Raw genomic sequence first — 27,629 nt, forward strand, 5'->3', positions numbered from 1 at the left:
CTGTTCAAAGATCACAGTAATGGAACATTTTTTCCATAAACACACGCAGTTTCGGAGCAGTCAGCCCACCAGCATGGCCTGTCCCCCACAGCCTCGGTACTGCCAGCCCAAAAGCAGAGCTGTCTAAAGCTCCTGTTTGCACACACGCACACCCGCCGCAGCAGCCTGGAGCTCTCATTCCTGCTGCAAAGCTGTGGGGTGCAACCCAGACACCCTAAAACTTCCCTAACCCCCCGGGAGAGACCTGACCAGCATGCAGGGAATTATTTCCACGTGCACTTAGAGGGGCTGTCTCTGGGGCAGGGTGGCTGTGGGCTCCGGGCTCGGGCAGGTCACCGCCTCGAAGGTGCCCATGTCTCTGGAGCAGCCCGAGGGGTCGTCTCACACCTTAAAACTCATGAACTGCCTTTGGGAGAAGAACCGTCCCATGGAGGTACTCGCATAGGAGACAAGGGATCTGGAGGTCGGAGAGCAGGGTCCCAACCACCAGTGAAGGGGGGCTCCCTGCAAAGAGAGACGTGACACGTGGTGGAGACAAATCTCCGCTCCTTCTCTTGCAGCCAGGTCTGCTGCACAGGAGGACATACTGCAGCGAGGGGCATCACGAAGGGTCTGGCATGTCCCAGGCTTCAAAGTGGTCCAGATCCAGGCTCAGTTCTGGGCTTCATGGAGTTATGGGGCACTTTAAGACTTATACATTTGAGTTTGGAATACATGCATGGACTAATATCCTTCAGGTTGCAACAGAAATGCTAAAATAAATACGATACAATGAGGTTGAGCTAATCAGTTTTTACTTTTTCTGGACAAATACAGTTATTACTCAAGCAAAAACTTGCAGAAGATCCGATAAAGCTTGTGTCACTCAGGAAACAAAAGACAGCAGAGACACTCTTCCTAAATATAAATATTTTAGCATTCTATAATTTAATAAAAGCCTCGTGCAAACTAGATTAGATTGAAAGTATGGACTAGCCACTTAGCAGCAAGCCAAAATCAAAATTGATTGTTATCCCCTTTGAGCAGCTGCGAAGGCCTATGGAAAGATTGCAAAGTTCTTCGCGTTTTTTGAGAGCAAGTCCCTCAAACTGGGTTTCAACAGTGCTTTAGTTTGGTCCCACAGCCCTCCTTTCACATCTGCTTTTGTTTATGTTTTTTGCAGCCATGGCAAATGGCTCTTCTGACCTTCATCATCAGCGTCTGGAACATAATGTTCTGACAGTAAAATTAAGATCAACCCTCGCCTTCCCCTCCACCCCTTGATAACGAGCTCTCAGGATGTGTATTCGTGATGTGACTGTCACAGGCTGCAGGGATGAAGCCATATCCCCTCTCCCAGTTACTGTATCTTTACTTCTTGAATGGGTTTGGTTCACTGCCCCCTCCCACAGGACCATCTGCGAGATGCCTGGTGTCACCAGCTCCCCTCGAGGTGAGGAAGGTGCTTTCCAAAGGCCAGTTGCTGCTACAGGAGTGATCCGTTCCAGACCCACCCAGCCCCTTGTCACCCACTTCCCATCACAGCCCTCAGCTGTCCCATCCTGTGCCTCCTGCCCGTGCCTTCCCAGATCCCCATCTTTCACATACCAAGGTGCCATCTCCCACCCGTTCCCCTCCTCATCGCTCCTCTAGGGCTCTGCCTCTCCCACTCGCCCCCGGGGAGGAGAAGAAGAAGCTGCCTCCTTGGCCCCAAAATGGAGCTGGGGAGTGAGAAGGAAGGTCTCTGGGGGGTGTCCGCAGCCCTCCCTGCAAGGGGTGGAGAGGACCAGGAGGGTGCAGCCACGAAGTGGCTTGTCCCCAGCCCTCAAGAGGGCTGGAGCTTCTCATGGTGGAGACAGCCTCCAGCCCTGGTGGGACCAGGGCAACTCGCAGCAGCTACACCGCCGTCGGTGCCTAGGTAGGCACTGCTAGGAAACACACCAAACCCCACACCTGCTAAAATCCGGGCAATAGCAACCACCCCCTTCCCGTCCTTCCCCCCGCATTACCTCTCCAGCCCTGGGTAGCTGCATGTAACCAAACATGGCTATGAAACGCAGTTGCTTTAGTTATCTGCTCTTTAGTGGTACTCTGGGTGGCATTTAGAGGACAAGTGGCTATTACATTACAATTTTCACCTAGTCATTTTTGAGAAACTATCAGCTGGATCAGAGCCCCTCGGCTGGGGCCGGGGGGAGCAGCTCTGGCCCTGCCAGAGGAGCGAAGGTGGGTGCAGCCAAGCTACTGCGCTACTTCTTGTCGCTCCTGCTGACGAAGGTGAGGAGGTCCATTGCTGTGACCACACCAAACACCATCTGCTTCATGAAGGAGCTGCCATTTCCATTGACTGTAAGCAGAGAAAATGCCAGTTTAGTGGGGATAAAAAAAAAGAAGAAAGAAGAACCGCCCCTGCCCCCCCCAGCTGTGCAGAGACTGCTGTTCATTTATTAAATGAAAACTTTAACGGGGACAGCAGCTGCCTCTGCTCTGCTTCGACAGAAATGACTGATGCAGCCTTGGTCGGGTTACTGGGATCATGTCAGGGAGGTTTCAGCTGCAAATAATGCACCCTTTACCAGAGCAGGAAACTTAATTTCCCAGTTGTTGTTACCCAACCTCTGTTCCAATCCTGCCTCTATCACCGCAAAACTTTTCAGGCCAAACTAATGGGACTCTTTAAGAGCAGCAGTGAGACACTTTCTGCTCTGTTCTCATAACGTCCTACACCACCATTAATAAAACGGCGTTGCAACAATTGCTTTAACTATCTGATAAATGTTTTCTTAAATAAAAATAAAACTAGCCACCTGAGCCCAAACAGAGGATAAAATGCAAGCTCCGAAGGTGTGGGAAGAAAGTAATAAATAAGGGGGTAACTGTGACGGCATTAAAACAGCAGCTCTGGGAAAGAAAACGGGTGTTGTTTGAAAACCAGAGCCAGAGGCACCGCATACAGCTGGCTGATATTTTTTGGTGGGTATCATTTAATTTGCAGATACCGTTTAATTTGTATCAAAATGTGGTACAGAATAGATTTTCGTTATTTTTATGACAACGTAGCTGAGAAATTCTGCCTAGCATTATTTTTGGTGGGAGAATCGAAAATGCGCATCAAAGGCAGTTTCGAATGACGAAAACGTTTGTTTGCAACGTTTTGTGGGAACGTGGCCGGACTTGCAAGCCGGCTCTAGAGCTGATGGGGCTTTGGGGCGGCAGGGCATGGGGATACATGCAAGAGGGGTTGGGATGTTTGTGCACGGTGGGTTTTGGAGGCCACGAGTTCATCAGGCAGCCCTTTGCTGGCAGGTGATACAGCGCAGTGCTGCGTGCTGCTCACCGTAGGAATGCTTTGCATGTTCGAGGCGTAATCCCATAAAAATCAGTGTAATTACACCCTTCAGCTCTAATTTAGAAGACTTAAACGTGGGTCTTCTGACTGCTTTTTCATGTTGCTAGCATTTAAACAAAGAAACACCCTTGAGATAAGGCCAAATTTGTCCTTCTGGAAGTTTTATACGCTATAATTGTACTGGAAAGGTGTGTTAGGTGAGATTTGCAGAACAGCACTCTCCACCATACCTGTTTTGGTCAGAGGAGCAACAAGGCGTGATCCGTGCTGCCATCGATGTGTCAGCAACCCTCGTGCTAATGTGGTCCTACTGCATGCACGTAACTCTACTGAGCCGGTTTGCTTCACCGGGGAGAGGGTGGCTGTATACTGGTTTGAGAATAGACCAAAGGTGCTGGTACTGCTGCTTTATTGGGCTGGTCAAATGGTGCTTCCGAATTGGCAGAGCATCCCTGGTCCAGGTAGGGCCCATACAGAGATGGCCCAGGCTGCAGGCGTCAGTGTGCATTGTGCCTCCTGACACCCAACTGGTGTGCCCCTGCCTCAGGGCTTGCTCACGGTCCAACACATGTGTTTTCAGCTTTCTTGACTTACCCTGGACCTTCAGGGTAGGTGTCTGATAGCACCCAGCACAAAAGGCCCCTTAGCATATCAATGTACCCAGATCCCTTGGGGCACACAGGCATAAGGACATCTCTTGGCCGCATCTCCAGAGGTGGCAAGTGGGAAGAGGGGCTTCAGAGAAAATGTCACAGCCTCTGGGCATGCGCAGCAGAAGGTCTTTAAGCAATGGGATGCAGACCGTGTAGTTTGTTCACTTGCACTTTTACATGCCTGAATTCCACCTAAAATTTATCTAATGTGCCCAAATGCTCCTTTCAACCTTGCCCTTGGGATACTAAGTCTATGGAGATCCCTAACTTTCCCCTTGTTTCCTCTGTTGCCCGCAACCAGCAAGGCAGTGATTTGAATTCAAGGTGAAGAAACTAAATGAGTACTAGAGGGCTGAGCCCGTAGCTGTGCAGCAAGGGCACTGCACCCCAAGCTGCTACCTACAGTCCGCCTTGGCTGTCCGAGGGGACCAAATGAAATCCCATAAAGAATATCTTCCCATCCCCAAAAGTGGGTTTCCATGGCAAACCATGAGATGAGGGGAGGGGGATGCAGCTGTTGGGTGCTTCAGCATCACCCCTGCATGAGGGAACAGTATAGCTCCCACGGCCGGGATCTGGGAAGTGCTCCTGCAGGACACACATCCAGTAGTGTGCTGGTCCCAGGCTCCCGTGGTTAAGGCTTTCTGTCTTTCCCCTCATCCCTGTGGTGTCAGGAAAGGAAATGGGTGAATAGTTGGCAGTTCCAGGGCTTTGCAGAGACACGGGGCAGGAATCCTTCCTGCAAAGGCTCAGGGGCTGCACATGTGGAGCAGCTGCGCTGATACCTACCAAGCTCAGTTCGAGAATTTCCCTTTCCCCTTTCAAATATTTGTGCAAAGCCCGTACAGTGCTTCTGCAGATACCTACACTGCATTTGCTCGTGTACAACGATAGCAAAATGGTCGTTCTCCAGGATGCAGGAAAGCTTCCCGAGGCTGTCCTCCAGGCCAATCTAAACAGCACAAAAAGAGACATGTTATGTTTCACTTCACATTTAGAGGACAGTGGAGGGCCTGACTCCTGCCTCTGACTGTAGCTGTGAGTGGGCAGGGCAGCACCCAGCTGGACCAGGATCAGGTGTGCCCCACTCACTCACTCTGTTTTGGGGAGATGGGAGGGGACGTGGGCAACCTGCAAACCTGGCTTTGCTGTAGCTGAAATACAGCGCTGTCTCCCCCCAGCCCAAAGGGCCTCTCCATGGGACAGCATGAGGTGATGGCTCCAGCTCCCCTAAAACACCATCCGTTTGCCTCACTCCATCTCTGGACCATTGATGGCCATCCAACCCAGGCACGCCTCCCCTGCACACCCACAGGACCTGCCCTGTGTCCTGTCAGAGCCCATGCCTGTTGCCCCAGCCCTGCTGGGCCTTGGCAATGGCTGGGCTCTGATTTGAGAGGGTGCTGATTCCCCAGTAGGATGAAATCCTCTGACAATGTGAGGCTGGGGGTGGACATTCACACGCTTTGCTCCTGGCATGAAAGCTCCCATGTCCGAACCCCACAGGCTCAGCAGCATTTTTGCAGGTGCCTGTCCTTACTCTCATCTCCATGATGTCACCATCGCCCTCCCCAACTCTCTCTACCTTCACCTCTCTGTCTTTTCATTGACCTCTTTCTCCCAGCTCCTCTCACATCTCCGGGTGGTGGTGCACCTTCTCCCCTTCTTTGGACAGTGGCTGACACACACCACAGCCTTAGCAGTACCTTTGAGAACTGGTCGTAGATGACCTTTGTAACAGGGTCCGAGAACTGTGCGTTTCCAGCCAGCACTGAGGTGAGGGTGTTGCTGAGGGTCACCATTCCCAAAATAAGTCTGTAGGGGAACAGGGAGTTTTCCAAAAGGTCAGACCTGAGGTAGGGCACATGTTTTACATAGGGGCTGAGCTACTCCCTTGAAGTCAGTGACTAAATTGCTGCTGCCGTCAGCGGAAGGCACCAGCTTTCTCCTCATCTGAGCAGGACAAGAAGATCCTTGTCCTCACCAAGCTGTTGGTTTAACAGTAGTTAAAGATTGCTATTGCAGTCCAGGACTTAGCAGCTGGGAGAAGGAAAACTTGTGGGCTCTCCAGTTGCTTATTTGTGTGGGTTCCCCCTCACAGCTCTCACCTCTCCTTTGGCCTCCCCTCACCTGTGCACTGATCCAACCCCTGTTGAGTCTGGTGGGCGCTGGATCTGACTTTGACTTTAACTAGCTCATTTACAGGGAGTTTTCTTGATGAATCCTCACAAGGAGGTAGATGATATTTTTAAAATACGCATCACAGAATCCAACGCAAGAGACCCATCACTGGATCAGTAAATGGGACTTTGGCTTCATCATGTCTGCTTTTCCTATGTGAATGGCCATCTCTGTAATGAGCAAAAATAGTCACCCTGATTCAGCAACAACAGGAGCTTGGTCATATCCCTTCTCCTGGAGGATCTCAATTGCCTTCTGACAGCTGACTTCTGGGAGGAGAATGAGAGGGGCTGAGAGATTCAGTTTCTGCACCTTGATGTTCCACCACCTGTTGAAAGACAAATGGCAGCACCAAGCTGTTGCTCTCTGCTGCACAGCTGTGGGAGGCAAGGCCAGTAGAAATGAGACCAACCATGCAGAGATATGCTGCCTGCCTGCAAAGCTCATCCCACTCCTATCCCCAAAGCAGTAAAGGCTACAAGTCCACCATGGCCAGGTCTTGTTGAAGACAAGCTTTCTCTACACCTGGTGTTCAAACAACTCCAGAGGCAGGGCTGAGGCCAGCAGTTAGCAAGGTGCTGAGCTGTCCTGAATCCAAGGAAGCTACTGAGGGCTTCACCCTCAAGATCATGAGTGGGGAGGCCTACCAGTTTTACTTCTTTGGTTTGCATCCTTCGTCGTAAAAATGCAGTATTTGCAGCTCCTCCAGGAGGCAAGCCAGCAGAGATGCTCGTGTGACTTATGAAGGACAAGCTATGCTTGTTTGCTGGGGACCACAGGCAACTCCAAAATCATCTCAGCCCTTTGTCCTTGCAGAAAAGGCAGCGTAATGCTAGAGGCTGGAAGGGCCAAGAGCAATTCTAACCAGACATGAGAGGCCTTGGAAATGTGTTTAGTTTTTAGGAAATATTTTGCAATAACCTTTGGTTACAGTAACCCAAAGGAGCAGGTTACATCAATGGTAACCTGCTGTCCATAAAGCGAGACTAGGCACTTTGTGAACAAGCAGCACTTGCCCAGCCACATGCCAACTGGCATCAGCAGTTTGTCTGTGATTCCCTGCCTTGAGGGGGACTCTTTCCCCGTGGTGTGCAAGAGAGCTGAGTTGGTCATCTTTTTTGACCCACAGCTCTGGAAACTGAAAATTTACCATTCCCTGCCTGAAAAGACCTCCAGAGCTGTTTGAAAGGGTGCTTGCTACAGGAGGGACCCATCTTCCACGCCATCCCGATTTCCTTTGAACATCAGCTGTGGAGTAGAGAGAGGAGGTTTTGAGCAGAGCTGGACGTCCACCTCAGATGTTCTGCTCGGCAGGGTTTAAGTGGCCTGGACAATGACTGCCACGTGGGAGCGGATCGGAAACTTCGGGACAGAAACGGCTCCTTTATAGACTATGATGGGAGAACTGGGATATCTAACCACTCAAAAGAGAGGAGCTGACATTACAGCCTCCCCAGAGGGATCTGGACTTAGCTGCGTTTTTTCTAAATATTTAAAGATAACACTCTCCTTTGAAGATAATAATTTCCAGACTCAGAAAGCTGATGCCCTTAGCAAAGTTTATACCATCGGAAGCTGTCTTACCAAGGCTTGTGCTCCTGGACGTCATTTAGGAAACCGTGTTTTATCATCCACTTATCATTCAAAAATTTGGACCTAGAAATCACCAACAAAGAATGAGTCTGTGACCCTTCCAGAAGAAGTCGTGCTTTGTTTCATGCACTAGACCGCAGCACTGCCCCGGGGCTCCCATGATTTTTGCAGCTGGCTGCTCTTAGCCCCTTTTAAGGTCAACGGGAGCTGCGGGTGCTCAGTAACTCTTAGAAGCACGCCAGCTATTTGCCTTCCTAACTTTAGGCATGCAAGTTCAAAAACTGTAGCTTGACTGATTCCTGCTCCGTGCAGTAAGTCAGTAACGAGAGGAAATAAAACCCAAGTGTCCCAACACCCAGCCCCTGGTGCTTGCCATGGTAGTATGTTATTTCTGTTTGTTGTTTATTTAAGTTTTTTTCTGTGAGCTGCTTGAGGGAGACTTCCAGCTCTGGGCTCACTCCGAGTGCAATGCTATCAGACTTCTTTGGTTGGCTTTCCAGCAACCCAAGCCATCCAGGCTCAGCAGTGCTAAGCTTATTTCACCAAAGGGCCCCATGCTCCCAATCCAGGCCACATGCAGAGAGAGTGGGGAGAAGATGATGGGAGCTCCCACCCCGCTGCCGGAAAGCAGGCGAAGAAGCAAGAAACTCACATGTAGTTCCTGACGGAATCGGGCAGGATGACAACACAGCGCTGGCCTTCCTTCAGGTCCTTGGCAGCCCGCACAGCGACGGACATGGCACTGCCCGAGCTGCCACCTGGATGGATACCAAGAAGAAAGAGACAAAGGTTGGGGCTACCCAGAGTGTAGGGCCACAGTCCCAGTGTGTGGGGCACAGCGCTGCTCCAGCTAACGGTGCAGAGGCACACGGGCAAAGCAGTAGCAGAGGTGGCACCTCATACACCAGGGCAGAGAGTGCAGGGAGTGAGAGGACAATTGGCCCCACAGCTGATTTAGGGGTCCCCACAGGCTTTAGGTTCAGGAAGAAGTAGGGACTGAAGGGACGTATTCATATGGTGGCTCTTGGCAATAGGCTTTTGAGAGTCACCGTATGAACGAGAGCACAAGAGTCACCGTATGAACTTCACAAACCACTTCTTGTGGTGACTCTGTGGGCAGACCAAGGGCTGAAAGGTTCCATACAGGGACATTCATACCACTGCTGCCCATACCACACTCTTCCTTTGGGTGAGGAGAAGACCATGCCAAATCTAGAGCTTCTGTCTGACATATTTGGCGATCAAAGATTGGCTTTAAATGCATTGTAAAGACTGAACAAACCATAAACATTGCATTCATGCTTGGAATACCAGGCCAACGTGATGGGAAGACTTAAACGCTCCCCGTGTCCGTGTGCACGCATGTGGTTTGCTGCACGTAGGGAAAGGAGGTCCCTGCTTTACAGAGGCAATTCTTCCACCGGTAGTTCGAGTACTGGAAGTTAAACACATTCCACTATCTGTGTGCCAATTACACACTGCATTCAAGGCAGCACGTATTTTACAGCAGGTTAATTAGCACTGGGTCACATTTTTCAAACAAATGAGGAAAAGCCCTGAAAAATGCAGTTCAGGGAACATGAAGCTATTCACAAATTACAGTTGAGTTCAGCAAGTGGTTTCTGTTGAAACACGGTGACTCCGTGCCTACTAGGTTAAATCAACATTTAAGCGTTTCATTACAAATGGCCTGATCTTTTCCAAAACTCCCTGGATGTGAGCGCTCAGGACTTTTGTCAGCTGTAACTGCAAGCCTACATATTGCCTGGTCCTGGAAGCAAACCTACAGCTATCTGCTCGGCAGCAGGGAAGGCCGAAAAATGCTGACGCTGTGCAGAGGCTCTTAGGGTACAGGCAGGGTTTGTTCGAGGGCACCTGTTTATTTTGGAAAGCCGTTGGGATCGCTTACAGCTTGTTGGCATAGGGAGAAATACTCAGTAAGAACATCTTACACTTTTTTTACTTTCAAACTTTTCTGGTCCAAACCTGGCACCTCTAGTGTGGCAACCACTCAACGACAGAGTACAGCCTCGCGGAGTTGTTAGCAGAGTGACAGTTTTAGCCCACCTGTCCTGCCCTGAGTCCCCATTAATCCTCTCTTCAGCCCGTGTAACACTACACCACACGGAGTTAGGCATGAAGATCCAGTTCCAGGAGTGCTCCAGTAAGAGGAGAGTTATTGCTTCTATAATTATTGTGGCTGATGAGTCAGGTCGCAGACCACTGACTCACTGCCACACCTCTGAAGTCTACAGCGACCTACGCACCAGCTCGGGGTTTGGCCATTCAGCCCCCTTAACCTAGCAGGCAGAAAATGCAGAAAGCACCTACCCCGAAGCATTTTGGTCCCAAAAGGATGAGGTTCAGAAAGTTTATGAAGAGAAGCAGCTGTTGTCATTGGTGCTTACCGCACAATAATCCCTCCTCTCTAATCAGCCTGCGAGACATGAGGAACGAGTCTCTGTCGTTGCATTTATACCACTGATCAACCACCTGAAGAGAAAGCAAGAATGTTGGTTCCTGGTGATGTTATTTCAAGCTGTCCTGACCCTCTGAGGCATGCTGTCATGCTGATGCCTACAACATCTGGAAGCCTTGGGCTGCTTTCCACACTCCCTGAAAGCAAACGCATTTGTCAGGGCGTCCTTGGTCTGGAGGGTGTTTCCTTGCTTGCAGGTACCCACTCCAGCTTTTCCAGCCGGCACCCTTTCCTGGAGAGTTAGTGATGTCTGACAGGTCCAGGGTTAGGATGTGGAAGAGGGAGTGGTGTTCATGATGTCCCAGGCTAGGCTACACTAACGATCAAGATTTTGCCAGGCAAAATCAGATCCAACCACAGAAAGAGTTTGGGGTTATTACAGGTCACAGCTCTAAAGCCATGTGACAACAGTAGAGATGTAGTTAACACAACATCTGAAAGTAGAAAGAATCTGGGGTCTGAGGCTGTGGGGGACCTTTCTAAGAGCAAGGCTGGGGGAATTACAGGAAGCTTGAATTAAGGCTTTAAAGCTCTGTGCCTGGTGGCAAATCATCCACCGAGAAGAAACTTGTCAAGAAGCGGTACAAGGTTCATGAACTGTTGTCTTACACAGCTTGGATCTTGCCTTCCAGCCCATAAATGGTGCAAGGTTTCTGCTGCATGCATGTGATGCCTGCGACAGCGAAGGCTCAGGAAATGCTAGTGTGATGAAGAGCAGCCTCAGCCCTGACCTCTTCTGTGTGGTCATAGTGAGAGAGGCACGCTCTGAACATCGGTGAGGCTGAGCTGAGGAGGCTGGTACCGTGGCATGTTCCTCATTTGCCCCTGTATTTGCCATCTCCCAGTAGGTCAGTTATAATCAGATTTACTCAGAGAGACGCTTTAGTGCTGGGGTCTCAATCCCCCCCCCAACAGCTTGTTCTGCACTGGGAAGTTATACAAGTAGCCTTAGGGCTGGGCCACAGCTGGGTGACAGAGCCGGCTACCTCTGAACTTGGGAGCAGGCTGGATGAGAAACCAAAGATCAGACAGAGAGCTCTAATCACATGGCTACTTACTGATCTGTCAAGGACAGTAGGGATAAAGTCATGCCCAATACCCTCTACTTCAATAGTTGTGGTGTTTGTCCTGTTCATCTCACTGGGCAAAGCGACGATGGAGCCTTCGGGATCTACACCAATGATCTTTGAGGAAAGGAAGTTTTGTTAAACCACAAAGGGAGTTCAGAAATAGTCAAAAACACAACTCAAAGGAAAAATTACCCACGGCCTTATCAGCAACATTTTCCTTCCCATGATATTTATTAATATTCCTATCCACTGTCAGCATGGAGAGCTTCTAGGATAAAAGGGTACTCCTTCCCACTGGCCTTTTAAATAGACCCTAGGTAGTGTTCAGCTGCTGCAGAAGTCACTGGTGGCTTAAAGTTATCACTCTCAAGGTATTTGTTGTCACCCCTTTGGCAGAGACTGCTGCTTCCAAAGCTCAGCCCTTAGGATAGTGCGAGTGCTCCTTCATCTGCTCCAGTGCAAAGCCAGCCAGCTAGCTCAAACCTGTGGAAAACCGGGGCTACAGACACCCTTTCTGGATCTAGTTGTGCTGGCTGACAGTGGCACCTCCCTGGTTGCTTATAGCTTTACGTGTGGGCTGAGGTTGCGTCCCCCAGGACACAGCTTAAGAAGGGATGGTGACACTGCTCCACACGCAGCCTCAAGCAGTCAGTGAGGTAATCTCACCCCCAAGGTCTTCCAGTGGCCGGGTCCTCACCATGTCAATTACAGCAACTGTTAGGCCTCCAGTCCTCCTTGAAGCACAGGCTCTGCAGAATGAGCATCTACGACTGCTGTCCTCCATAGAGCATGGAGGCTTTTGCAACAGCAGATGAGAAGCACTTGCCCAGTCTGCCCCCCGCCCCGCAGAGCTGCCAGGACAGAAACTTTCAGCAGGTGGGTTAACCAGGAGCAGTAATGCCATTGCCTGGGCCAGCCACTTCTGGGGTGGACACCTGACAGTGTCCTGCAAAGGGCCGGACACCCTGCAGTAATGGGGCTGTGGAGCCTTTGACTGCTAAGGCACTTGGATGGATCTAGGTCAAGCTGAGTGTAACAACAAATTGCTTCCACCAAAAGCCAGGCTCATTGTGAAAAAACAAATAGGTGGAGACAACAACTGCGAGCTCAGGTGAGCCATGGGGTTAGGTTTGATCAAGAGCACAGGTAGGAAAAACCAGGGGGCCATGGGTCCCAGCGGGCAGTCCTGCCTTCCAGCTTACCTTGCACTCTGGGCACTTCTCCTTCAGCTTCCTGGCGACGCCAGTGACAGTGCCTCCGGTGCCAGACCCAATCACTACCATGTGGACCTTGCCTGCAGATCAGGGAAGAGAGAGGCTTGCAGGAACTCAGCATGGCCTCCCTCCAGCAAGGTCTCCCTTTTGTTCAGGGCCCTGCGCAGATGCAGAGCTCGTGTCCCTCAGCTGCTAGAACCCCGTGTGAGGAAAGGATGAGAGGGGGGTCATGCTAGTGGCCAAAGTGTAGTCTTGTGCAGAAGCTCAGATGAGTTTGCAGGGTCTGAGCACAGCTGATCCTGAGTGAGTGCAGGGGGATGAAGGTGACCTCCAGATCTCCTACTGGTCTCCATGATTTCTGCGTCTTTGGCACCTACTGGTTTAAGGGGGAGGGAGCATCTCAGCACTTCCATCCCTTTTCAACTGCACCACGTCAAAGCAAAGCACGCACATATCAATAATGGGCACAACTTTTTAGCTAGTGTTACCATCCACAGTGGAGAGATGTCAGAGCTCTACCCTGGCACCCGTGTCGGTCAGATGGAGCCCCACTGGCAGCAGTGAAGTTACACTGATTTAGGACTGGTAGGAGCAGAACCAGTCAGGCCTTCAGAGCCTTATACTGCAACTGCATGGGGAAAGGGGGACTTGTAATTCACTGCTGGCAGGCAGCAGGAGCACATCTGAACATTATAGTGGAGGGAAGGCTGGGACTCTCTTGTTCCTGTTGCTACCCGACTGCTTCACTGTTATGATAACTGCTCTCTGGTTAAAACCCTTGAGTCCTGTTTACATTTTGCAGTGCTCCCAGTACTGGCAATAAATTTCACTTCTATCTGCAGAAACACGGACTGGGATAGTCCTTTATCCTCCCTCAGCCGTCACATCAAATGTCATTAGCCTGTGAAGTTTCAGTCTATTTTGATTTCCAAATGAGCATGCTGGACCAGATGCAGCCTGCCATGTCCTGATGGACTTACACTCCCCAGTGAGGCCTCTTGGGACCTCTTGTGCTCTCAGCTGACAGGTCAGAGATGTTGTAGCCACTGAGAAATGGGTTCTTCCTCCTTGGGTACAGCCTGAATTTGTTAAGCCTCTGGTCTCCTCCCTCAGGCTTTTGAAATGGGAGGCTGTAGCAGGGAAGTCTGGCAGGCTCAGGTGGATTTGGAGTGGATTATGTGAAGTCGCTACACTCTATGTGTCAGTATTATCAAGGGTACCTTCACCTACAGAGGCTCTTTTGGCCATTTCTAGACATTTAGATCAATAAATGGTGTAAAACAATCCTCTCAGAGAAGGCTACAGCCCTCCACACATCCTCAACACGCAGAAACAACAGCGCAGACAGTACCTTCGCACTGCTCCAGGATCTCCTCCGCTGTGGTGTCATAATGAGCCAGAGGGTTGCTTGGATTTCGGTACTATTTATTTCAACAGAGAACAGCACGAGTTACTGTGTGAAGCGCAAGTCAAATACCAAACTAGCAATAGCTCCTGACGAGCTTTACCCAAAGCATGCAGCTGCCCTCTCCTCTCCCTGGCGAGGGGTAGACTGCAACCCGGCCAGGCCAGGTCACAGGTATTCCTCCTGGTTGTCACTTTGGGGCAGATTTCCAAGGACACTCAGGATTTGTTCACACTGGAAGTTTAAATTTGCCCACAAACTCTTTGGCACTTGGTGTCTATTCATTATGGAGTGGTGTGGCTGTCCCATATGCCCCATTGGCAGGTTTGGTGGGATCTGGTGTTTTTGTTAAAGCCCTAGCTGCTGGAGGCAAGAGAGCTCCTCAGTATTTTAGCTATTGCTTAGATAGAAGCCTTTTAGCCTTTTCTGTTGCCTTCAAAAAGTTGAAAACACAGCCCCACAATACTTCTAAAAAGCTCAGAGAACGAAAAAAAAATCCCTCCTCAAAAGCCATATTAGAAAACTTTTTTCAAGTATCACATATATATATAATTTTGAGAGCTGCTTTGTCACTTAGGGGCATTTGTGGCTGGCAGTGCAGCAAGTTAGGTGGCTGGCAACCGTGAGCCGGAGCAGTTGTCCCACCCGTAGAGAGGGATTTGCCACAGGGGGTACACAGGTACAGCACTGAAATGCATGCAGCCCCATACTCATCCCCACAGGCCAGGCTGCTTCCGGAAAATGTATTCAGACCTTGAGATCCATTTTTCTCAAAAGGAAGGGGCCTCCCTGACTTTTCTGCCCTATAGGGGCTCCCTACTTGCTCTAGGGGTGCCTTCCTGCAGCAGGGTCAGACCAGAGGGAGAAGTGTACAAGACCATGTGCAAGATCCAGTGCTGCAGGAACCACTGGCGTGAACCATCCGTGTTTGCCCTTTACAGCACGAGGCTTATTTTTAAGGCAGAACAGAGGCTGCTAGAAGAGGCAGAAGAGGTGGGCTTTTTTCAGGTCAAAGTTAAATCTGAAGCAATTTGAGGAGTCTTTGAAGTGTGCAAGAAAACCCAGCCTCGCCCACATCTAGGCTTTGGCAGAAGTATTACAGGCTTGGAAGTGTCCCTCATTCTGTTTCTGCCACCACATGCTTTACAGAGGAGCGATTAAGTTTCAAACGCCATAAAACGCTGACGAAATCTGCCCTCCGTTGCCAGTTTGAACGAAGCCCCCAAACACAGGCACACTTGGAGGACACGCTATAAACCGTCTTTGGAAAGAGAGTTGGTGGAAGAACGGCATTTTACCTGGTCCAGGATATGAGAGTTTGGGATTTCACTTTTCAGCTTCCAGGCAACACGAATGTTAGACTCCGGGGCATCAAAGCGGGTGCACGGGGTCCTCACAATTTCAACACCCAGCGCCTTCAGGATATCGACCTTTGGGAGGGAAGAGAGTAGATGTAATGCAACTGATCCCACGTAGCAATGGTAATCCGAACCTGCGGGCTCATGGCAGCGTCAGATGCCAGAGGAGATTTGCATGCGCGAGACATTTAGCATTTTGGAGATACAATGTCCCATTCTTGGCCATGCTATCTCTGACATCCTCCTGGCACCCAGGGCCTCCTGCCTGAAGCTGGCACTTGGATTCAAGCCTGGCCTCGTGCCCTGTCCTACTGGGAGGGCAGGCTGGGGACACGGCAGAGGTAGGTAACACTGTGCTGCAAAGGGGCAGAGGGAACCAGGGTAGGGAGCAGGGTCTCCTGTGTGCTGTGGTCTGAGCCCCTGCATGCACGGAGGAGGTCCTAAAGCTGTCTTTGCCCCAAGTCCCTTCTCTCCCCTCACCAAGAACAGGGAAGGAGAAACTACAAATCATCCCTAGGGTATTAATCCATGGGCAGATGCGGCTGTCGGGGGTGGAGGGGGTCAAAGAAGAAGGGCGGGTGAGTGTCGGGGTGCCTGGAGATAAAGCCCATGGCAACTGGAGGTGGCATCTGATCCAGCCTGAGCTTAAGTGAGATTTGGGTTGAAATGAGGGTGGTGCTTTGGACAAGGGCTCAGCTGAGCCAAGCCAGGGTCCAGGTTTGGCTTCACTGGCATGAGTTCAGCTGAGCAGTTTGTGAGACTTTTGGCTCCCCAAGGCAGAAATTTCTGCCATTGTCGGGATGGCAGTTTTACCTGGTCACCAGCTCTCGTGCAAGTGATTCGACTTCCACCACCTCAGGAAAGCAGCTCAGACAACCGTAAGTGTCTCCAGGTTAAAGAAAACCGTAGAGACACAGAGAGACCAAGTGGCACATCAGATGTCAGAGGGGGAGTGAGCAGGACCGGCATCCGAGCCCCGGCACCTGCCTGCCTCTCCTCCACTCCGTCCAGCCCTTGCCCTTGCAGATAGCAGGTATTGCTCCATTTCTCTGCAGCCACACACCGTGTCTGGCTAATGTGTGACCCCGGCTGCACCGCTGACACTGGGTAATCAGCCAGGCCATCACAGTGTGCTTTTTTTTTTCATCAAGAGGAAACCTTCTGAATAACTACAAAGCTATGTCAGTGCGTGCAGCAAGGCTCGTTACCCTTTAAAGGAGAGGGCACTCTCTGTCTCCAGAAAGGGAGAGGCAGGGACAGACAGACAGGGAGGTGTTCCCCAGCTGTGGGGTAATACCGTACAGAGCTCTGACCTTCTCCATGCTCATTTTCTCCGGCAAGACAATGATGCAGCGGTAACCTTTCACTGCAGCTACCAGTGCCAGCCCGATCCCTAGGTGGTGGGGAGGAAAGGGAATTAGTTGACAACAGCATTTGGCAAGGCCAACCGACGTGCATTGTTTCCCATTTTCCTCCCTCCCGTCAGTGAGCATAACCTAGAAATGTTCACTGACAAGCCACGGATGAGGGTATCCTCCATGAGTCTCTTGGGATGTGCCAGGAGCACCAGGGAGCGTGGGAGGATGTGAGCCCAGCTGTTGTATCCCTCTTGCTCGCTGTTAGCGTGGCACAGAGCAAACAGCAGGGCTGGGGAGTGCTTTTCTCCCCTCACCGAGGCTCAGGCCCCTTCCTTTTCTTACCAAAACACGAGAGAGGAGGTGACTTTGCCTCACGAGTGCCTTCCCCCTCCAATGCTCTTGGCTGGGGGGGTGACACACGTGAAGCTGCACATATCACCCTGTGGCAAGCAGGCAAAGGGAATCTCTGCTCCAGTTTCACTGGGGGTGACGGATGGAGCCAGCTGCTCCCCGGCTGGAGGAGGAAGGTGAGGTTGGAGCAGTGTGTCCCCTGCGAGAGGCTGTGGGGAGCATGGGGCCAGCGGGCAAACAGCCCTGGGGGCACACAGCTCCCCTCGCCCCCACATCTGGGGGTTAGCCAGGGAAAGGGAGGGGGCTGGCTCTGGGGTTTCTGCGGCAAATGGGCTGGGAAGGAGCAAAATTCCCAGAGAAAAACCCCATTCTGCAGGGCTAGTGAGGGGGAGGCGGGGAGCACAGCAAGGGACACAGCTCCGTCCAGAGTGCCTGGACAGCCTCCGTTGTGCTTTCTCTCAGGAAAACACACTAGGCATACACACGTCCCTGACACTGGGGCAGGGAGCAGCAAAGGGCCGTGGAAACTTGCACCCATGGTCCTGTGCAGGCTGCAAAATACAGGGGAGGCTCCTCTGTTGTCCCCCTTCATGTCATAACCCACCATAATCTAGTGCCTGAGAGGGATGACAATGACAAGGAAAAAAAAACCCAGAGGATTTATGCTCCAGCCTGTCAGGGAAACCCTCTCTGGGAACCTCTGAATATTCAAGAACTTCCCAGCCTGAAAACACCCGGGGCTGCTCCAGGTCCTCCGTCTCCTGAGGCTGTTTGCCTTGCTGCAAGATAACCTGCTGGGCACATTGCGCAGCGTGGGACCCCCGCAGGCCCTTGGGAATTTCAGCCACGAGGCACCTCAGCACCCCAGGGTGCCCATGGCCACCAGAGAGGAGCTGAGGGAGGGATGGAGCCAGAACCGCAGGGGTCCAAGCTGACCTTTTAACGGCAAGCCCAAGAGCTCCTCAAATCCCTGCCCCTCCTGCAGCCCCTCAGAGATGCCACCCTGCCCATTACTGCGGCAGAGGGAGCATCCCTGTCTTTCCTACCTGTGTTTCCTGAAGTGGGTTCAATCAGTGTGTCTCCTGGTTTTATAATCCCAGCTCTCTCTGCATCTTCCACCATCCGCAGGCTGATGCGGTCCTTCACACTGCCCCCTGCGTTGAAGTACTCACATTTTGCCACTGGAAATGAAAGGTGAGGCTCCATCAGGGACAAGCTGTGACGGGGAGCACCAGGCTGCCCTGCGGCCCCCATCTCCCTGTTCCCCCCAGCCCTCGCTGCAGTCATTTGAGGATATTCCTCCTCTGGAGGATGGTCCTTTGCTCAGGGGAGCGCATCCATCCTCTGCTTACAGGGTGCCACAGATTGTCACGGGATTGCCCCCCAGTATACCTGCCCATAGTCCATCTTTCCCACCATGTTTCATCTACTTGCAGTACCCTGAATGCAGTGGGAAGGACTGGTAAGCCAAAGATAAAATCAACTGGACATACAGTGATTGCTAGGTGGAAGGCCCCACACTGGTGAGACACACCTTGCTGCCCTGCCTTGAGGACTCTTCTCTGAGCAAGGACTGTCAGGGTTAACAGCAAGGTCTCACCATCTTTCCTGGGGCATGGCAGTTATTAATAGGTATCTAATAAGGTGCCCTTCTGTAGGGGTGGTCTGTAGTCCTGAATGGGGTGCCATAAAGAAAAGAAAACAATAGAAACAGCGCTTTCAACTGTCAACCAAAATTATAATTTCTTCACTGAGCTGCCAAAAAACCCAAGTAACAGAGACTTTCCAAAGTATGCACAAACTGCAAGGCACACCTCGGCTCCTAATCAGGCCTTCCAAACCACTAATGCTCGGGGCAGGACTCTTCTCACCAAGGTTTTGGTGAGCATCTACATCTGAACAGATGGCACTGAGCTGTGTTTTACGGACAAGAGGGAGAAAAGGGTACTTTTCTCTTCATCCTAGCAGAGACAGCTACTTCAGGCTGGCAAATCAACTCAATACCTGAGCAGCCAGAAGGGGGGAATGATGATCTTGTGCTCATCATTACATTTTATAATGCAAAACTGCCAAAACTTCAGCTACACAGAGGTCCCTGGAGGCACAGAGATTACAAGGTCATCGCGTCCAACCAGAAGTGCTTCCTTGACGCGGCAGTGCTGCAAGCTTTCATATATTGGCTTGGTAAGACGCTCTGTGCTGACTGGCAGCTCAGAGAGGACCATGCAGCTGCTCTGCCTTTCCAGCTCTCCTTCCTCTCCTGCACCAGGGGAGGGAGACACTATCCCAGCAAACAGGGTCTCCTCAGCTTCCCCGCTGCTGTTTGCACCAAATCCACTCCCCTCAGCAAGACATCCTCCAAGGGACAGACTGCTTCAGAAGGGGACCAGACATTGCAGAGCTGTCCTCCTGCCTCTACCACCTCTGCTCCACGGTCCCCTACTGTCCCCTGAGGTCTCATTTGAGGAAGCGAGAGGTGGTGCAACATGGAGGTTGCAGAGTTAGGGGCCTGAGGATCCCAGATCCAGAGGAGAGATGTTGTAGAAGAGCACAGCATGCTCCATGTGGCCGTGTGCCTGGTGGAGGCTGGTGGAGGCTGGCTACCATGCGGATTCCCTGCTGCCACATAGGACCACAAGGTCACGCTGTGCCCTTTTACTGAGTGTGAGCACTCATCACATCTCTCCTTCCTACCCAGCTATGTGATGCTCATGAATCTTGCTGCCTTTGAGACAGCCGTCTTTCTGCCTAGTTTGTCTGAAATTAATTAATAGGGTTAAAAGCTACAGGAAAGGAGGCTGACAAGGCCATATATACAGACATAGACTAATTGTATCATCCTTATGTCTGTAGGGGACCAGGCTAAAACCAAACCTTACAGGAGATACCACCACACTATGCTAACATCCCTTTGGGGGGTGAAGACTTGGGTTCTGCTGGAAAACCTGGCCCAACAGCCAGCACCTTGGCCTGGCTTTTAGCACCAGGGCCTGGCACGCGTGTCACTGATAAATACAGCTGTCTGCAGCCCCCGCTGCTCTGCCTGGAGCTGCGTTTCAGGAAGATCCCCAAGGGAGGCTGTCGCTGCCCTCAGGACGGTGACACAGCAGATGGCAGTGCCTGGCCGGGCTCCAGCTGACCTGGCAGAGATGACGCCACGTTGAGACGATGCTACGCTGGCGTGTGCCCCCCGCAGCCCGAGCTGCTCCCTCTGCCTGGGCAGGCTGCGGGACGAGTCCTGCCGTGCTCTTCATCCCGTCCCAGACACCACGTTTCGGGAAGGTTTGGCCAGTTGCTCCCATGCATGCCACATGCTACCCCGGGTGCTGCAGCATCCTTGCCCATTGCCGGGATGTCATCCGCCGCCCATCCCCAAATTCAGCCAAGCTCTGCTCTGAGCTTATGATGCAATTATTTGGGAGGAGAGACGCCTCCACTACCATTACACCCCTGCTAGCTGCAGCTTGACACCATCCTGACAAAATGTAACCTAATAAGCGGGGGTACCCAACATGTGCCACATCTGGCCCTCCCCATCTCTGCCTGCTCTCCACAGAGCCTCTTCTGAAGCTTCCCCCTCCACCACCGCCCCTCACCCTCACCTCATGGCATGGAAAAACCTGGTAGAAAGGGGACACTCACAGAGCTCACACTTAAGCCCATAGGACTTCCCGATCTTGTTGACTCGGACCATTGGGGTGCAGCCAATTTTCTTCAGGATGTTGGGCAAGATCTTTGTTTCTTCTGGCCTGAAACAATGCAGAAAAAAAAAAGAAAGAAATATGTCAAATCAAAGCAACTGTTATGCAACGTGAACCAAGATAAAATCTGAGTGAGGTTTCAGCAACTTTAGCAAGGCCACCAAGAGACACTCCAGCTCCAAGAGAAAAAGTCCCCATCAACAATTTTACAGCAACAGGAGCTAGTTACGGTTTTCCATCACTCTTACAATGAGTTATTAATTCTTTTGCATAAAAAATAAGGTAATTAATATCCAGGGCTGTTCTGAAATATCTTGTTCTGGAAGGTCCTCAACCAAACCTATAACTACGTGAAGAGCTGACAAGCCTTGGGATTTTGCATAGTGGGTGAGAAAGCCAGAAGGCCGTGCATGATACAAGGCTCCTCCTCTTTCCTCCATCCTACCCAGCACCACCTCTGCTTTTCGCATTTTCAACTATCCCTGGACCAACTGCTGCTTGCCTGGCTGGGATTCCCAGACCTGCAAGGACGGCTCCAAGCCACCATAAAGGCCCAAGACACAGAGGACTCTGGAGCTTTTTTTGCAAACAATTAAACTGAGCTTTTGGATCAGTGCAATCCAGCCACCCAGTTTTGCTAGTCTCTGTCAGGCTCCGGCAGAAGCCAAGAACCACGTCACAGCAATTGCAACCAGAATGAAAGAGACTTGTTTGCCCAACACGCCACTGAACGCATCTTGCCACGCAGCCAGGGAACTCGCGTCCTTGAACTTTTTAAAACATGGAGGGAAAAGATTGGCAAGGGCTGTGTTTATTGGGGCCACAAACGTATTGCCCCTGGTTGACAGCCAGCACGTCTCTCCCTGAGCGGGGTGAAAAAGCCCCACTCCCGCACTGCTCGGCTCCCCTTTGCACAGCTCTCGCCTACTATCATCCATTGAACCTTGAACCCAAGTTGTCCTTGTCTGCTATCACAGCCAGGCAGATGGCCATCTGCTGACAGAAAGTCCATATGGTGCGGGGATGACATGCTGATTTACTTAAAGGCACACACACCTCCCTCCAGGTTTTGCAAGCGTGATATAAACACATCTTGCTTTGCAAGAGTGCAGGGGCAGTGGTTTAGTGTAGGTCTTTACTACCAAGAGGAGCCAGCCCCCTTACACCGCAAGCACAGAAAGGATGGAGTATTACATGCAGGCTGCTACCTCTCCCTCCATGGAAAGTGTTGCCGCGCTTTCGCAACCTCTGTTGAGTGCTGGCAAATGTGAGGCAATAACTCAATCAAATGAGCTTCCCCCATAGCTGCAGCCATTTTCCATCTGCTCGAAAAGCCACTGAAAAGCTCAGGGATTTCAGGGGGCTGAGCCATGGCACGAGGAGGTTCCAGCTCCTTCAGGCGGCATTTAACTAGAGCCTGGCTTTCAAGAGAGTGACCTGCGTGTTACGTTACACATCTAGATGGCAGGAAGTCAGCTCGGAAGAAGAAAGCGAGACCATTTATTTACGTTCTGCCAGTGACTGTGGCAAAGGAGTTGCTACCGTGCCCTTTCAACCCCAGCAAGGCGTGATGTGGCACGGCTGTGGGGTCTGCAGTGGTGGAGCCTGGCAAGGTGACGGGGAACGAGAAGGCAACCTGTGCTGCCTTGCATGCCGGGGCGAGCCTTGCCGGGAGAGCGAAAGTGGGAACCAGAAACAGGACTGCTCTTTTGTGCTGCTACCGGCCATAGTGACTGTCCCCGCAAAAGAAGAGCCTTTCTCTTGCTCTGCAGCAAATTTTCCACCGTTCCTATCAAATTCCTTTCCTAATCATTACCATATTTTACTACAAAAATAATACGAGCACGGTCAGTTTCCTTCTCCAGCTGCGCAAGCTCTGGGCGTGGGCCTGAAGGCAGCGGGTCTATGGTGATACAAGGATCTGTGGCAAATGCCTTTGGTACTCCTAAGGGATGTGGTAGGACATTCCGGTCCTGCAGCAGTTCAGGATCCCAAAGGACAAGAACGGTTTTTGTCCAAGATTTCTGCCTTTACTCATGGCATGTTATTCCGTAAAATGACACGGGGAAAAACAGTCCTGGCAAACCAAGTGATTGTTGCTGAGGTTATAGTGGATCAGAATTATCTCAAGGACTATCAGAATCACTCTACCTCTGTATCTTTGGGAAAATTTAAATAACTAATATTCTTAATTAAAATAACCTCTTGTCTTCTCCCTCCCCCCCTCATCCTCTACTTCTACACCGAAACTCAATCAGCTTCACATGGGAATCTCAGAAAGTCCAGTGACTTTTGCCACATCAGCTGCCATCTGTGGTTTACCCACAGCAGAGAAAACAAACAAACCTCCTCGATGCACTGCTGCAAAGTAAAAGAAACGGTGTGACGAGCCCCAGTGTATTTTCTTCACTGCCATACAGTGGATTATTTTTCAGTCCCTGCCCCAGCGATGCTGCGTGGGCCCCCTCAGCCAGACCCCATCCCCAGGGAGGTGCTCAATGCCCAGGGCTGGGGCTGCCCTGGTTGTCTCCCCTCCGACTGCCCACCTCCCGGCTAGGAGGCTGGGATGGGCCCTGGCAACATGATGCCAATTTGGTAAAAACCAAGAATGTTATCCTGCTCAGCATGATAATCAAGGAAAAAAACCCCAAACCATTTTGACTGAAAAGAGCTGATCCTGTCCTTGGGCCCTAGCTGCAGGGATTGCACTGGGTGAGTGCCTGGATGCACATTTGCTGGGTCAGCTCTGGGGCTGTGGAGCCCACTCCTCCTTCATGGGCCAGACCCAGAGGCTGTTTTGGGCTTGACACACGCCGGTGGTTGTGCTCTGGCTGTGTCCTGCCTGGCATGCCATACAAAGCTCCCCCAGCCGGCTCCCGGCTGGCAGGCATCCACGCAGAGCGGTGCTACACCTCCCACAGGCTCCAGTTCCTCACACACTGGAGCTGAATTCATGTTTTACATCTTTGGCACAGCAGGGACGTGTCTGCAGTTCCCCTGACATTTATAGGACAGCCTTATCTTTAATAGCTTGTGTAGGTCTGGTTTACCAGGCCTTTAAAGCACCTCTTGTCAAGTCTAGTCTGGGCATTTGGCAGGCTTACCTCACCCTGGGAGGCAACCGGCTGCTGTGAGGACAAGACCTGCTCATAGCAATCACTTCGCCTAGCGCTGCACTCTTGGGTCACTCATGCAGGGTGGGCAACCTCGGCATGGGCCATTTTATACTTATTTAAAAGCCCAGACTGTGGTAATCAACTTGGTCACAACCTTGAGCAACCTGGTGTAGTGGGAGGTGTCCCTGCCCACGGCAGGGGGCTTGGAACTAGGTGATCTTTAAGGTCCCTTCCAACTCTAACCATTCTATGAGTCTATGATATGATTCTATGAATCCATTTTTGTGAAGGTCTCTCGGCCATCGGTGAAGACATTGCTAGTACTTAGAAATCTTCTTACACACGACCTCGGACTGTTTGAGTGGACAAGGGTAGTTTAGTTAAGCTGCAGTTCTTCGACTGATGACTGCATGGCTGTTACTGACTGTGCTGTACAAGGGGATGGGTGCAACAGCTTTGGGGTGTATGCGCGGACTGCACTACAGCCAGGAGAGTCATTACTGCATCTCCCCGAGTGCCTGGCAGTTGGGAGTGCCTTCACTTCTGCTGTGCAACACAAGACCTCATGGAGTACACTCTGCAGAAGCATGCAAGTCCCCTGGTTGAAATCTACCTCTAAAATACGTTCGTCTTAATTCTTCTAAAATGAGTTGCCCCAAACCAGCAGGCTCTTTCAAATGCGTGCTTGAAAACACAGAGCTGAGTCTCGAGCCAGCCGCATCTTTCTGCAATATTAAAGGGAGTGAGAAAGTTCTTCCTGGAGAGGAGATATGAGGTGGGTTTTGCCTTCTGGAAAATAAACCATCGTTAATATCACAGATTGTCGAACTACTGACTTCTGGTCGTGACGATCCCGGTGTAACAATAGTATTTCATCTTCAGAAAAAGATACTGAGCTGTCTGCAATCTGAAATAACCAGTATTAGAGAATTACTTACAAGGGCATACAGGAGTGTGGAGACTTGGTGGCCGGCGTTGCAGCTGTCCAGGTGCACTTACTGGGCAAGTTGGGAAGAACCCACGTGCAGTCGGCTTGGCTTTCCTGACTTCCCACGCAACTGCCATTCATGAGCAGGCACGTCTTGGTCAGCTCCTGTGTTGTGGAAATAGAGACCCACAGTCACCTGGGTGGAAAAAGGGGCGGGCAGGCACCTGGGCAATAATTGTCAAAGGCAAGAAATGACATTTGGGTGTGCAGGCAGGGTGGCCAGCCTGCATGGGGCATCCCTGCTGGCTTTTCAAAAACCCAGTTCTAACAGATGCATGAAATTGCTCTTTCAGAGTGGTATACTAGATCACGTACATGGTAAACCATAATCTGGCCATCATCTCCAGTAAATCTTCCCCTGCTCTAATGTACGTTAAAACATGCCCTCCGCTAGAAAATTTGGTGGTCTGTATTTAATTATTTGGTCAAGAGCAGTATTTTGCATCCTAGCAGTGAAGCAACTGCAGATAAGTCTGCCCAGCAATAATTTGAGAATACTTGTACGGTGGTTGCGGGCCTCAAAGGGCCAGAGGACACCTCTACTCTGGCATCCAAGTGTATTAAAAGTGAAAAAAGATAATTGATAGAAACACAACATCAGGGAAGGGCAGCAAAGGTGCTCACGGGTACTGAGCAAGCTCCACAGTAAAATAGTTTAATCAGAGGAGGATTCATCGGATTGGAAACGAGACAGGCGGCTGGTGGTGAGAGGGGGCTTTAATGCGGGGGTAACTGGAGAAGGTGACCGGGAAACACTTTTTTGTTCCTCAGCATCAAAGAATAAGGCAAAATGAAATTACCAGGAACAGCTATAGGAGCAGAGCAGGTAAAAGTGGAATCAGAAAAGGGTTAAACAAGTTTGCAAAGGTCGACTTCATTAGTGGCTTTTAAACACACTGGCCTTAATGGTACTGCGAACATGGGAATTTGCTGCGCTGGTTTCTGTCTATTGCTGGTGCATATACACAGAAAAGGCAGAGTCTGGCCGTATAGTTTATTCTTGCCATCTGCTACTGACCAACAGTAGAAACAAGGGTTACATGGAGCTTTGGTGTGACTCCCTCTGGGGTGACCCTCTCTGCAATTCATCAGCCACCCTTTTGTGCGAAGGAAACCAGCCATGTGGAGAAAAGACACATGATTTTGGTAACTGGGAGTTTCTTTTCTGGCCTGTTCAACAGAATGAATTTACCTCGATTCAGCCTTTGTTGAATAAAGGGACCTTGCAGCTCAGTAGGGTCATGGTTGGAGACTTGTGTCTTTCTTTGATTGATGATGTCCCTACCCATGGCAGGGAGGTTGGAACTAGATGATCCTTAAGGTTCCTTCCAACTTTAACCATTCTATGATTCTATGATGAAAGTTGGCATTAACCTGCTTGTTGTAGCATAGCCTGCCCTATCTTCCTACATTACTGTGGTGGTGTATTTTGCAATTAAAGCAAGTGTAATGCTCTCATTAACTTTACTGTAGCAGAAATTCTGAAGGTCCTGGTGTTGGACCTTCCTTCTACATTTAACTTCAGATTGAGAACAAAGACGTAATTTTGAAATTTGATAGAACCAAACAAGTGACACAAAGAAGAAATATCTCATTTCTAAACTCAGAGGTCTGCCTGCAGAAGGACCAGGCCTGCTGCCCCGTGGAGGGGAGGGGATGTGGGAAATCCACCCTAGCTCCTGCCCTGGGGAGGGAATTTGGGCAGCTGACAGGAGGATGCTGGAGCCAACATGCGCAGCACAGACAGCAGAGGTCAACGAGTCTGCGGAGCATCATCTTCATCCCAGGCCATAAAGCCACCACTCTGCCCCTCCTGGACGCCCGGGCTGCCTGCAGTGCCTGCAAAGCCCAGATGACTCACAACGGCCAGGCAAGCAGCCAACACGCTGTTACGGCTAGGTCCTGATTGCCTAATTGATTTGTGGCTTGACATGTGAGCCCAAGCCAAGCCTTAATTACCATTTCTGCCATCCTCCTTCTTCTCGCTTGCTCCTTTCACGCCCTTGGTGGCAGGTTCTTTGAAGCAGCTCAGCAGGACTACCTGAAGTCAGCGCCGTGCTTTCCTCACTGGCCAGGAGGATGGGGCTGCGGTTCGCTCTCTGCGTGTTGGGCTGCCCCTGAAACACAGAGATACACCACACCATTATCCTAGCCATAGCAGCGGGCTGACACGGCCCACGGCGTGTGACCGAGCTTTCTTCTCAGACAGAGGCCCTAGGGGATCTTGAAGATGGAGGTCAACAACCTCGTGTGGCTGCCTGGCCCCATGACTGAAGCCTGAAGCAGGATGGCAGGCAGGGCACACTAGGCCACTTCCACATCAGTTGCTAAGCCACATTTTTCTCCTCCGGAGACACCAACCCCAGCTCCACAAAGCAGTGAGACACCATGAGGGTGCAGGGTGGCCACGTCAAAACGTCTTGGAACCCCCCACAGCTGGTCTAACAAAAACTGTCCCGGCAAACTGTGCCTCCCGGCGCTCTTCCCTCCTACTGCCAAACCTGTTGCTTCTTGGGAGGAATTAAAGGGAAAAAAAAAAAAAAAAAAAGAGTTTATTTCCTTGCAAGCCAGGATTTGTGATGGCCTTGAGTGTATCTCTCCAAGCAAATCCTTGCTTACCTAATGAATTAACTGGGAAGGAGCAAAAGTCACTGGTGGGTAAAGAAGAGATAAGCTGCAGTGTATCAGAGGCAGTTAGCAGGCTTTCACAACAGAGGTCACCAGTTACCAACCAAAATGTTGGCAAACTAGATTTTTTTTTTTTTTTTCTGGTGATACCCATCTCCATTTTGTGGTGGCGTAGAAAAGAGAGGAGAGGCGGTGGGCTGAAATTA

The 27,629-nt window shown here is 51.0% G+C and overlaps 1 protein-coding gene across 1 annotated transcript; it reads right to left on the reverse strand.

The window, feature by feature from the left end:
• Positions 1-779: 779 nt before the first annotated feature.
• LOC141737882 (cystathionine beta-synthase-like) lies at positions 780-26,939 on the reverse strand. The gene is given in 17 exon segments (XM_074572871.1): positions 780-2,326; positions 4,849-4,933; positions 5,688-5,796; positions 6,356-6,490; positions 7,747-7,818; positions 8,408-8,513; positions 10,164-10,248; positions 11,293-11,418; positions 12,507-12,598; positions 13,870-13,939; positions 15,222-15,353; positions 16,595-16,674; positions 18,037-18,171; positions 20,633-20,739; positions 24,746-24,900; positions 26,755-26,777; positions 26,780-26,939. Coding segments are annotated over 17 exon segments (1,770 nt in total). The 3' UTR covers positions 780-2,228.
• Between the last annotated feature and the right edge of the window lie 690 nt (positions 26,940-27,629).

Source organism: Larus michahellis, chromosome 1, assembly GCF_964199755.1.
Source record: "Larus michahellis chromosome 1, bLarMic1.1, whole genome shotgun sequence".
Taxonomy (NCBI): domain Eukaryota; kingdom Metazoa; phylum Chordata; class Aves; order Charadriiformes; family Laridae; genus Larus; species Larus michahellis.